Source organism: Ranitomeya variabilis, chromosome 7 (genome assembly GCF_051348905.1).
Source record: "Ranitomeya variabilis isolate aRanVar5 chromosome 7, aRanVar5.hap1, whole genome shotgun sequence".
Classification (NCBI taxonomy): domain Eukaryota; kingdom Metazoa; phylum Chordata; class Amphibia; order Anura; family Dendrobatidae; genus Ranitomeya; species Ranitomeya variabilis.
Genome location: NC_135238.1, coordinates 125,361,962 through 125,375,683, shown reverse-complemented (window position 1 = coordinate 125,375,683; position 13,722 = coordinate 125,361,962). Strand labels below are relative to the sequence as shown.

Below are 13,722 nucleotides of genomic sequence, written 5' to 3'. Positions count from 1 at the left end.
ACTAAGCTGGGGATGTCAGGGAAATCATGGGGACACATCTTTGGTCTCCATTGCTTCATCTATTCCCTCTGAAATTCCTGAGTTTTTGTCTGATTATCGTGAGGTTTTTGAGGAATCTACTCTTAATTCTCTTCCTCCTCACAGAGATTGCGATTGCGCCATAGATTTGATCCCTGGCAGTAAATTTCCTAAGGGTCGTCTATTCAATCTGTCTGTACCTGAACATGCTGCCATGCGAGAGTATATTAGGGAGTCCTTGGAAAAGGGACATATTCGTCCTTCTTCGTCTCCTCTTGGAGCGGGGTTCTTTTTCGTAGCTAAAAGCGATGGTTCTTTGAGACCTTGTATTGATTATAGACTCTTGAATAAGATCACAGTCAAGTATCAGTATCCTTTGCCATTGCTGACAGATTTATTTGCTCGCATTGAGGGGGCGAAGTGGTTCTCTAAGATTGATCTTCGCGGTGCGTATAATTTGGTGCGAATTAAGCAGGGGGATGAGTGGAAAACCGCATTTAATACGCCCGAGGGCCATTTTGAGTATTTGGTGATGCCTTTTGGTCTGTCAAATGCCCCTTCGGTCTTTCAGTCTTTTATGCACAATATTTTCCGTGAATATCTGGATAAATTTATGATTGTGTATTTGGACGATATCTTGATTTTTTCGGATGACTGGGAATCTCATGTTCAACAAGTTAGGAGGGTTTTTCAGGTTTTGCGGACCAATTCTCTGTTTGTTAAAGGTTCAAAGTGTGTTTTTGGGGTTCAGAAGATTTCTTTTTTGGGGTACATTTTTTCCCCCTCTTCTATTGAGATGGATCCTGTGAAGGTTCGGGCTATTTGTGACTGGACGCAACCGACTTCTCTTAAGGGCCTTCAGAAATTTTTGGGCTTTGCTAACTTTTATCGTCGATTCATAACTGGTTTTTCTAGCGTTGTCAGGCCTTTGACTGATTTGACTAAAAAGGGTGCTGATGTTGCCAATTGGTCCTCTGCCACTGTGGAGGCCTTTCGGGAACTTAAGCGCCGCTTTTCGTCTGCCCCTGTGTTGCGCCAGCCTGATGTCTCTCTCCCCTTTCAGGTTGAGGTCGATGCTTCCGAGATCGGAGCGGGGGCGGTTTTGTCGCAGAAAAGTTCCGATTGCTCAGTGATGAGACCTTGTGCGTTCTTTTCTCGAAAATTTTCTGCCGCCGAAAGAAATTATGACGTCGGTAATCGGGAGCTTTTGGCGATGAAGTGGGCATTCGAGGAGCGGCGTCATTGGCTTGAGGGTGCTAAACATCAGGTGGTGGTCTTGACTGATCACAAAAATTTGATTTATCTTGAGTCGGCCAGACGTCTGAATCCTAGACAGGCGCGCTGGTCGTTGTTTTTCTCCCGGTTTAATTTTGTGGTTTCGTATCTGCCAGGTACTAAGAATGTGAAGGCGGATGCCCTTTCTAGGAGTTTTGAACCTGATTCCCCTGGTGATTCTAAACCTACGGGTATACTTAAGGATGGGGTGATATTGTCTGCTGTCTTCCCAGACCTGCGACGTGCTTTACAAGAGTTTCAGGCGGATCGGCCTGATCGTTGTCCGCCTGGTAGATTGTTTGTGCCGGAGGAGTGGACCAATAGAGTCATCTCGGAGGTTCATTCTTCTGCGTTGGCAGGTCATCCGGGAATTTTTGGTACCAGAGATTTGGTGGCTAGGTCCTTCTGGTGGCCTTCCCTGTCTCGGGACGTGCGTACTTTTGTGCAGTCTTGCGATGTTTGTGCTCGGGCCAAGCCTTGTTGTTCTCGGGCTAGTGGGTTGTTGTTGCCCTTGCCTGTTCCTAAGAGGCCTTGGACACACATCTCTATGGATTTTATTTCTGATCTCCCTGTTTCTCAGAAGATGTCCGTCATTTGGGTGGTGTGTGACCGCTTTTCTAAGATGGTTCATTTGGTGCCCTTGCCCAAGCTGCCTTCCTCATCTGAGTTGGTGCCCCTGTTTTTTCAGAATGTGGTTCGGCTGCATGGTATTCCGGAGAATATCGTTTCCGACAGGGGATCCCAGTTTGTGTCCAGATTTTGGCGGGCGTTTTGTGCCAGGATGGGCATTGATTTGTCTTTTTCGTCTGCATTTCATCCCCAGACAAATGGCCAGACGGAACGTACTAATCAGACCTTGGAGACTTATTTGAGGTGTTTCGTGTCTGCTGATCAGGATGACTGGGTCTCCTTTTTGCCGTTGGCTGAGTTTGCCCTTAATAATCGGGCCAGTTCTGCCACTTTGGTCTCCCCTTTCTTTTGCAATTCAGGGTTCCATCCTCGTTTTTCATCTGGTCAGGTGGAGTCTTCGGATTGTCCTGGAGTGGATACCATGGTGGATAGGTTGCATCGTATTTGGGGGCAGGTGGTGGACAATTTGGAGTTGTTCCAGGAGAGGACTCAACGTTTTGCTAATCGCCATCGTCGTGTTGGTCCTCGTCTTCGTGTTGGGGACTTGGTGTGGTTGTCCTCCCGTTTTGTCCCTATGAGGGTCTCTTCTCCTAAGTTTAAGCCTCGGTTCATCGGTCCTTATAGGATTTTGGAAATTCTTAACCCTGTGTCTTTTCGTTTGGACCTCCCAGCATCCTTTGCTATCCATAATGTCTTCCATCGGTCATTATTGCGGAGGTATGAGGTACCACTTGTGCCTTCTGTTGAGCCTCCTGCTCCTGTGCTGGTTGAGGGTGAATTGGAGTACGTGGTGGAGAAAATCTTGGACTCCCGTGTTTCCAGACGGAGATTTCAATATCTGGTGAAATGGAAGGGCTACGGTCAAGAGGATAATTCTTGGGTTACAGCTTCTGATGTTCATGCTTCTGATTTGGTCCGTGCCTTTCATAGGGCTCATCCAGATCGCCCTGGTGGTTCTTGTGAGGGTTCGGTGCCCCCTCCTTAAGGGGGGGTACTGTTGTGATTCGGTTCGTGGGCTCCCCCGGTGGTCTCTTGTGGTACTGGTGTCCTGCAAGCTTTGCCTTCTCAGTTCACCTGTTCCTATCAGGATGTGGGAGTATCCTATTTAACCTTGCTCCTCAGTCATTCTAATGCTGGCCATCAATGTATCCAGAGTGATTCTGTTGCATGTTCCTGCTCCCAGTTTTCTGCTCAGCTAAGTTGGACACTTTAGTCCTTAAGTCTATTTTTGTATGTTTTGTCCAGTTTGCACTTATGTGAATCTCTGCAGCTGGAAGCTCTTGTTGGGCTGAAATTACCACTCCGGTGTCATGAGTTGTCACATGAGTTAAGGTAATTTCAGGATGGTGTTTTGAAGGGTTTTGCAGCTGACCGCGAAGTCCTCTGTTGTATCTTTCTGCTATTTAGTTAGCGGGCCTCTCTGTGCTAAATCTGCTTTCATACTACGTGTGTCTTTTCATCTGCTCTCACCATTATATGTGGGGGGCTGCTATCTCCTGTGGGGACATTCTCTGGAGGCAAGCCAGGACTGTGTTTTCTTCTACCAGGGGTAGTTAGTTCTCCGGCTGGCGCGCGGCATCTAGAGACAATGCAGGAATGCCCCCTGGCTACTTCTAGTGTGGTATGTAGGTTTAGCATCGCGTTCAGCTCTAGTTTCCATCACCCGAGAGCTTGTCCGTTTATTCTATGCTTCTGATGTTTCCTTGCCATTGGAAACCATAACAGGTCAGATATGTAAATACAGGTGGTAGTACTACAGTATAAACAGATGACACAAAAGTCAGTTACAGGCTTCATGTTCGACCGTTGGATGCTGACAACCACATGGGAGGTGTGTGGGCCAGATATTTCCGGTTTCTTCCAATATGCTGCATGGTGTGACCTCCCTCGGTAAAAAATGAAGGTCCACGTTGTTATATGTGCACTTAACCCATTGGTCAGTCACTCCCTTCCCCGCCCCCTGGGATGGTCCTATGTTACGATCCTTAGTGGTTGAGGATCACAAATTACTCCAGCTAAGTAACAAACATAGGACAAGCTCTAGGGAGGTGGCAAACTGGACTGACCGCAAATCTGAACCTATCCAAACACACTAGAAGTAGCCGGTGAACGTGCCTAAAAATCCTAGACGTCTCGAGCCAGCCTGAGGAACTAACTACCCATAGAGAGAAAGAAAGACCTCTCTTGCCTCCAGAGAAATAATCCCCAAAGATATAGAAGCCCCCAACAGATAATAATGGTGAGGTAAGAGGAAGGCACATACACAGGGGTGAAAACAGATTCAGCAAATGAGGCCCACTAATACTAGATAGCAGAAAATAGAAAAGAGAATCTATGCGATCAGTAAAAAACCCTTACAAAATATCCACTCTGAGATTTCAAGAACCCCCACACCAACTAACGGTGTGGGGGGAGAAACTCAGTCCCCTAGAGCAACCAGCAAGCGAGGAAATCACATTTTAGCGAGCTGGACAAAAAACATAATGAACACTGATAATCAAAAAATGATCAAACAAAAACTTAGCTTGTCTTGGAGAGACTGGGAGCAAGGTAGACACAAGGAATCTGAAGAGCACTGAATACATTGATAGCAGGCAAGGAACTGAGTCTCCAGGTGAGCTAAATAGGAAACCAACCAAGGATAACGAACCAGCTGATGCAGCCAACCTGCAGAAAGACAACACTACACAGCACCTCTTGTGACCACTAGAGGGAGCCCAAAAATAGAATTCACAACAGTCCTAGTCTCCCACCACTTACTCTGTCAGCTGAAACTCTAAAACATATGATGGATCAGAGTCTCTATGAATGTTATAGAATGATAATTTTGACACCATTGGATCTGTCCAGAAACCGTTAGACTAGGACACCAAACACGCCATCACTACCTGGTTTCTAATAGCTGTTCTATGTATGTCCCTACCCCTGGGTGCTAGATCAGTTCGAGACCCTGGTTAGGCATTTTTCCTGTTCCCAAGATCTCGAAAATGTAGGTCGTATACAGCCAGGACATACGATTAGTCCATAACTCTTTATGAAATTTTGGCTCTCATTCACCTGAGGGAATTCTTTCATCAGTTAATTAGCTTTACACCCTCAAAAGGGATCCACCCTGCCAGCAACAGCTTGGTGCCAGCTATCTGCTTTAGCCACAAATTTAGCTCAGCCATCTACTGAGAATGGTTTCCTGTCTCAGCTTCAGAATTTGTAAGAGGAGTATAATTTTGAACCGGATATCATAGTTGATTGGCAAGAAATTATAGCCCCCATATTCTTCACAGGCTCCATAGACGTACATTATAAAAGCGACTTCAAGCTGACACAGAGCACAGTGATGTGTAACTTATTTATAAATATAAATAATAATAAAGAAAAAAATGTATATATATATATATATATATATATATATATATATATATATATATATATGTAAAATAAACAGTCCATACTGGAACCTTTACCAATGGACACTTAATATTTTACCAGAATCACAACAATCACTAATTAATAAAGATGAATGCTCCTAAATGTTGAACACTATGCTTATGAAAAGTTGTTCTACAAGTAGAAATATGAAGATCTGATTATTGTGTTTGGCAGAAATAAGTATGTAGAAAAGACATTTTTGTTTAATGCTATGAAATGCTTGCAGGATCATGATTGAAGATGTGCAGAAGCAAATAGATCGCTCAGCTGTGAGAACAAAAAGAAGTGGGCCAATAACTCTGGAGAACTATGATTATACAATATATCACCCAATGGATGAGGCAAGTATGGGACTTAAATCTACTAAAGAAATTCTGAGTAGAGGGCTACTTCGTGGTAATGAAATACAAAAATAAGAAGCCTTTAGATCTGCAGTAAATGTAAATTCCACTTTGTTTCCTGTAAAGCGAAATGTCAGGCTATGATTGTATATAATCTTATAAGGACATTTGTATGTTATGAAAAATTGACATAATAGTAGAATATGCTATCACTTTCTGATTGACGAAAGTCTGATTTCTGGGTCTCCATTAATTCTAAGAATAAGGGCCACATTTCCTTCTACATTTTTTCTGCTCCTGGTCAAGCAGCTGTCCAGGAAACTACACTATAGCCCCATTCACTACAATGTCCTACGCACAGTGGGTGGCAAATAACATCCCTCGCCTCATGGCAGAAGTGATCCCAATTTGAAGCATATGCAAAATATAGGCTAAGTTTGCGAACCTTTGATAAAAAATAGACTTTCCCTTAGCAATGTCTTTACTAATAGAGGGTTATATTCAAATGGTAACAACCTTGCTAAATGCTAAAAATTATTTGCATGTGCTAAAGTATAAAAAGGCTATATACATTGCAAGTAAAGTAATTATTAAAATATACTCTAAAAATGGTATACTGGATGTATTGCACTTGACACAAAATTACATAAATTGGTGTACAGATATGTCTTTTTTTTCCTTTGTTTTGTCTTGACTTGAACAGTAACCATCATTTAAATCTCTATTACATAAACCAATAGTGGGGCACCTGCCAGGGCCTAGGAGATACTGGCAACCCGGCCGGTTCTTAAAGGTATGTGTCACGGCGGCAGTGACCCGGTCCGTGGCCCTGGGCGTCCAATAAAAGGGGTTATTGAATAAAGAATAAAGTTTGTTTGTGACGCCACCTGTGGTATTCGGTCAGGGATGACCGATGCTGCTTAAAGGGGTGATGTTATTGCAGCAGGGATGGTATGGCTTCCCACAGGTGAAGCTGGGTCCCCACGGTTCCCGGTGTAGTAGATAAAGATGGTGTAGTGCCAGAAAGAACTAGAGTACACAAGGTTGCAGTCTCTTTACCTTTTTACTAGTGTAAGGTAGCCACAGTCCAGGGTATGGATCACAGGTGCTGGTGTGGTCCGGCTGGCTTGGAAGCTATTCGGGAACCCCCCTAACCAGGTGGGGTTGGAAGCTTTCCTCTCTGCACTGTGTTGTAGTCCCTTGCTGCCTTAGGCCTCACACAAGGTCCTCATTTTCTCTCTGACCCTTGAGGTAGGACACTACCCGCATGGCAGGCAGCGCAAGCCTTTTTACAGGGGCCTCTCAGGATGTCTCCTGGCTCTATGTGCTGCTGTGCCTTCAGGTGTTAAAGGTGGGAAGGTGACCTGCAATCTCCTGTCTGACGGTTTCTGCTGTGGGGAATAGAGTTACCCCCACAACCTCGGTCTCCGGCTACCGGTATTCTGCGCTTCAGCGTGGAGGAAGCTCAGTCGCAGCTTACCTCCAGCTCTTTACTTCTCCTGTGCTTCTCTTCCCCTTTCAGTCTCCTACAGACTGCTCTGTTTCTCTCTCCTACCAGGAGCTGCAGAACCACTCGTCTGCACGGCCCCAGCTTTCCTCTCTCAGACTCTCTCTGTTTCCTCTCTCCTCGCTCTCCTCTCACAATCTCACTAACTCCTCCCCCAGGCCAGAATATATAGGGAAGTAGCCCTGAATCCGAGTCTCGAGCTCCCCCTTCTAGCCTGGAGTCAGAACAGTGTTGCATGTACTGGTTACCTGTTAAAGGAATCCTTCCTCACTTCCACGCATGGCATCACCCTCCCCGTGGGGAAGGCAATACCACTGTAACAACCAGTTACTTGGGGTGTTACACTAGCACACATGAAAATAAGCTACTTTGTACTATATGCTATCAGAGAAATCTGCTCCTTTCTCCCCAAGTATTTATTCTTAAAATTGTCAATTCTTGGTTAAATTTATATTCAGTGAAGACAGATTTTTACATTATTGAGATAGGAGATGGCAACTGCTACTGATGAGATTCTAGTATTGTGTACTAGTTATTTATAACATTTGCAGGCCTTCATGTTAGTGTTATATCTATCATCTTGTTTGATGCATTATACTTGTTTGTGCACTTGTGCACAGAGATCTATACACCTGCCATATAGTGCACTCTGCACCATTATCTTTATGACACACTGACACATGTTTTACTTAATTATTGGGTGCTAGCTATTTATAACATTTGAAGGTCCTACATGTTAGTGTTATATCTATCATTTTGTTTGATATAATATACCTGTTAATGCACTGGTGCACAGACATCATGATACCTGCCATATAGTGCACTTTGTGGCATCATTTCCAACTTTGTGCATGATCAGGCTATACAATTAGTCAGTTTTACATGATTTATCTTTTGGTCTTGTGTGTTTTATGGGCAGATACACACTGTGTGTCACCAGTACCATGTTACCCTTCCCTTCTTCCCTTTTTTGTCTTTAAAAATAATAAACAACAATTTTTTTGTACCATACATTTTTATTTGTGTTCATTATTTGACCTTACAGTTCGGTTCTTTCTCTTTTTTCTGCTCTCTGATGAGATTCTATGTAGATGGAAGACGGTAAGGGCAGGTAGGAGGAAAGTGGAGCTCTGCTTCTAGCTCTTCCCTCTTCTCTTCTCCTCGTTGACTCTCATCAGTAGCAACTGCCATCTCCTAATATTGTTTGTTAGCTTTGGCGGTAAATAAGTCGTTAGAAATCTTATTTAGGGCAGTTTCAGTGGAGTGGTTGGGACGAAAGCCAGATTGTAGTTTATTGCAGAGAATTTGAGAGGAAAATTCAATGTGAACATGCTGTTCAAATAGTTTTGAGACGATAGGGAGGAGCAATATGGGGAAATAACTGAACATAGAGGTTGGGTCTTGACTTGGGATTGCTTCTCTAAGATAGGTTTGATAGTTGCATGTTTGAAAGCAGAAGGGAAGGTACCAGAAGTTAATGATAGTTGAAGAGATGGGTTAAAGCCTTGATTAGCATGGTTGTGATGTTGAGGAGAAGGTGTAATGGGATGGGTCAACTGCACAATTTGTGAGGGGCAAAGGGGCAATTTGGGGAGAAGTTGAGTAAGTTTTTCTTTAGTGATGGATGTAACTAAGGTTATGGGGGAAGGGTATTGGTCTGTTACAGGTGCTTCTCACAAAATTAGAATATCATCAAAAAGTTAATTTATTACAGTTTTTCAATACAAAAAGTGAAACTCATATATTATAGAGTCATTACAAACACGGTGATCTATTTCAAGAGTTTGTTTATGTTAATGATGATGATTAGGGCTTACAGCCAATGAAAAACCAAAAGTCACTATTTCAGTAAATTAGAATACTTTATAACACCAGCTTGAAAAATGATTTTAAAATCTGAAATGTTGGCCCACTGAATTGTATGCTCAGTAAAAGCACTCAATAATTGCATTAATTACTACATCAATGCGGTCTGGCATGCAGGCGATCAGCCTGTGGCACTGCTGAGGTGTCATGGAAGCCCAGGTTGCTATGATAGCAGCCTTCAGCTCATCTGCATTGTTGGGTCTGGTGTCTTTCATCTTCCTCTTGATAATACCCCATAGAGAACTATGGGGTTAAGGTCAGGTGAGGAAAACCCCTGGAAGCATTTCTGACTCACAGGTCACTGTTATCAACAATGTTGTCAGAGTCTTACACCACTTTTACAGACTCACAAAAAAACATACAAAAACGAAACCAAAATGGATTTTCCTGGGAAATATGTTAAGGAACATCCTTTCCAGGGTATTTACTTCTATATAGGGCAAAATAAACAGCCAAAAGCAAAAATGCTCCTGCACACCTTGGGTTATGCTCACACATAGCGTTTTTGATACGTTTTTGAACTTTAGCATTGCTTTCAACCAAGACAAATGCATTTACTGGGAAATGTCATTTTACCATTTTACAACCTTATCTGGCCATGTGGTGTGTGACACAACATCAGACACCTCCTCTTTTATTTATGAAGGAGGGACTCTGAAAGTCACAAAGCCTATTTTTATAAGGTCATTAGGCGGCCTTTACTATTTTTAAAGGGCCAGCAGTCGGCCCTCACTATTCTTAGTGAGTCATCAGCCGGCTTTGCTTTGTTGTTCCCATTATTAAAGTGTGGGTCCCCTATGCTGTTATTGTGTATGGAGTGCATGGACGCACCCCAATACCCCTTTGAAGAGACCTGCAGGAGGGCCTCATGAAAATAATGTTCCAGTTATTAGGAAGTGGGCCTCCCATACTGTTTGTCTATGCAATGAAGCAACAGCTGCCAAAAATTTGGACCTACTCCAATGCCCCTAGGGTCTCCCATAGTGTTTTCCTATGCAGTGAATGCAAGATCTGCCAAAAATTTGGAGACACTCCAATGCCCCTTTGAAGAAATGTAGAGGAGGGCCTCATGAAAAAATGTTCAAATTATTAGGAAGTGGGTCTCCCATAGTGTTTGCCTATGCAGTGAATGCAATGGCTGCCAAAAATTTGGACCTACTCCAATGCCCCTTGGAAGAGGTGTAGCGGTCAGAAGGCCTCCTGAAAACAATGTTCCCAATATAAGGAAGGTTGTCTCCCATAGTGTTTGCCTATGCAGTGAAGCAACGGCTGCCAAACATTTGGAGGCACTCCAATGGCCCTTTGAAGAGAAGTAGAGGTCAGAGGGCCTCCTGAAAACAATGTTCCCATTTTTAGGAAGTGGGACTACCATAGTTTTGCCCATGCAGTGAATGCAAGGGCTGCCAAAAATTTGGAGGCACTCTAATGGTCCTTTGAAGAGACATAGAGGAGGGCCTCATCAAAAAATATTCTGATTATTAGGAAGAGGGTCTCCCATAGTGTATGCCTATTCAGTGAATGCAAGGACTGCCAAAAATTTGGAGGCACTCTAATGCTCCTTTGAAGAGACATAATGGAGGGCCTCATCAAAAAATATTCTGATTATAAGGAAGTGGGTCTCCCATAGTGTTTGCCTATGCAGTGAATGCAAGGGCTGCCAAAAATTTGGAGGCACTCAAATGCCCCTTGAAAGAGACGTGGAGGAGGGCCTCATAAAAATGTACCCATTAGAAAGGAGCGGGTCTCCTAGACTTGTAATGCCCATGCACTAAGTGTATGAGCTGACAAACATTTACCCCTGGGGGATATACATGAACATACTGTATACAAATTTTTTTGTGGGCATTATCAACACCCTTTAAAAAAAATTATGTGGGTGTTGCATCACGGACCACGGCCACCCTGGTGATATGGTGGTGGAGGATGAGGAGAAGGAGAAGGACAACAGCAAATAGCCAAAATCAGGACGCATATACCCATGTGTGGGTGTGAAGAGTTGCATGGGAATAGACCTCCCAAAAAAATACACTGGATTTGTGTTTATGTCTCGCTGCTCTCATCTGCTAAACAGGCCTACTTCACAACCCTCGTATCTTCCCTATCCTCCAACCCCAAACAGTTACTCAAAACCTTTAACTCCCTCCTCTGCCCCCCACTGCCCCCTCCAACCTCCCTTATCTCCGCTGAGGACTTTGCCACACACTTTAAAAATAAGATCGACCAAACAAGGCAAGTCTTCATTGTTCAACCACCACAACCCCTTTGTACACCAGACCAATGCCCCAAACCCCATAACCTCCCTATCCAACATCACTGAAGGGGGCTTAACTGTCTCCTCACCAAATCGCACCTCACCATCTGTGCACTTGACTCCATCCCATCCCACCTCCTCCCCAACCTCAACACCATTCTTACCAATCCCTAACCCACCTCTTCAACTTTTCACTAACTTCTGGCACCTTCCCTTCTGCTTGCAAACATGCCACAATCACGTCTATCCTTAAAAAGCCAACCCTTGATCTGACATTGCTATGTCCAGCTATCACCCAATATCGCTGCCCCCATTTGCTTCCAAACTCCTGGAGCAGCACCTCCACGCTAAACTTTCCTCCCACCTCTCATCTAACTTGCTCTTTGACAATCTACAATCTGGTTTCCGCCCCCATCACTCAACTGAGACAGCACTGACAAAATTACTAATGACCTACTTACAGCCAAAGCTAACAATAGAGACAATATTCTGTACTCCTCCTTCCAGATCTGTCCTCTGCTTTTGACACAGTTGACCACTGCCTCCTACCACAGATCCTCTCCTGTTTTAGCATCAAAGACCTCGCCCTATCCTGGATCTCCTCATATCTTTCCAACCGCATATTCAGCGTCTCCCACACTACCTCCTCATCCCACCCTTTCTCTATTGGAGTCCCCCAAAGCTCTGTTCTAGGACCCCTACTCTTCTCAATCTATATGCTTGGCCTGGGACAACTCACAAAGTCCCATGGATTCCAGTACCACCTTTATGCTGATGACACTCAAATCTATCTTTCTGGCCCAGACGTCACCTCTCTGCTGTCCAGAATGTCTATCAGCCATAGCCTACTTCTCCTCATGCTTCCTCACGCTCAATGTGGACAAATCTGAACTCATCATCTATCCTCCATGTCATAGATCTTCCTTACCTGGCCTATCTATCGCAATTAATGACATCACGCTTTCCCCCATACCGGAAGTCTGCTGTCTCGGAGTAGTCCTTGACTCTGCCCTGTCCTTCAAACCACACATCCAAGCTCTTTCCACCTCCTGTCCAAAATCCCAGAGTGTCTATCAGCCATATCTTCCTTCTTCACCTCTCGCTTCCTAAAACTCAATGTAGACCAAACCGAACTCATCATCTTTCCTCCATCTCACTTATCTTCCCTACCCGATCTATATATTAGGGTAAACGGCATCACGCTCTTTCCCGCACCTGTAATCTTCTGCCTCGTAGTAACTCTCCACTCTGCCCTCTCCTTCAAGCCACACGTCCAAGCACTTCACACCTCCTGTCGCCTCCAGATCAAAAATATCTCTAGAATCCGTCCTTTCCTCAACCGTTAATCTACTAAAATGCTTGTGCATGCCCTCATCATCTCCTGCCTTGACTACTGCAACATCCTTTTCTGTGGCCTCCCTGCTAACACCTTTCACCTCTCCAGTCCATCCTTAACTCTGCTGCCCAACTAATTCATCTCTCTCCTGGCTACTCCTCCACTTCCCCCCTCCGCAAATCTCTTCACTGGCTCCCATTCCCTCAGCAAATCCAGTTCAAATAACTAATACTAACCTACAAAGCCATCTATAACCTGTCTCCTCCATATATCTCTGAACGAATCTCCCAATATCTTCCCTCACGTAATCTCCAGTCCTCCCAAGACCTCCTTCTCTCCTCCACACTTATTTGCTCCTCACCCAACTGCCTCCAAGACTTCTCCTGAATATCCCCCATCCTCTGGAACTCTTTGCCCCAACAAATCCGACTATCAACCACATTCGGATCCTTCAGACGGAACCTGAAAACCCACCTCTTCAGGAAAGCCTTCAGCCTGCAATGACCCTGCCTCCTCATCACTAACGAAGCTACTGCTTCACCAACACCGGAGCTGCTGCAACCCTCAACCTACTGTCTCCTTCCCCACCATCCTGTAGAATGTAAGCCCGCAAGGGCAGGGTCCTCACCCCTCTGTATCAGTCTGTAATTGTTAAGTTGCTTACTGTAAGTGATATCTGTAATTTGTATGTAACCCCTTCTCATGTGCAGGACCATGAAATCAACTTGCAGCATGCTACGGAGTGGTAAACCTGGCTGGAGGACTGACCATGTAGGGAGAAAATGTAATTAACATGAGATCCAAAAGTCAGCAATCATTGATCGATGTTGGTGCGACACCTGGCACCACCGCAGGTCGGCTGTTCTCAGTGCCGCCAGGAACTTCTCAGTTACAGAACTGCACAGCTCAATCTACTGCATAGTGGCCACAACCGAGTTCTACACATCAGCCCCTTGATTTGAATAGGTGACAAATGAGTACCTGGTCACTATACAGTAGAACAACACACGATCCCATAATAATCTCAATGGGGCCAAGAAGAGATCCCACAAATATAATATAAAATCATGTT

The 13,722-nt window shown here is 44.4% G+C and overlaps 1 protein-coding gene across 1 annotated transcript in view; it reads left to right on the top strand.

Moving 5' to 3' along the window:
- LOC143786364 (carboxypeptidase O-like) overlaps positions 1-13,722 on the top strand; it is a 220,049-nt gene that overhangs the window by 123,120 nt on the left and 83,207 nt on the right. Inside the window, exon 4 of the mRNA XM_077275700.1 lies at positions 5,576-5,690. Within this exon, the coding sequence (XP_077131815.1) occupies positions 5,576-5,690 (115 nt within the window). The remainder of the gene's footprint in view (positions 1-5,575; positions 5,691-13,722) is intronic.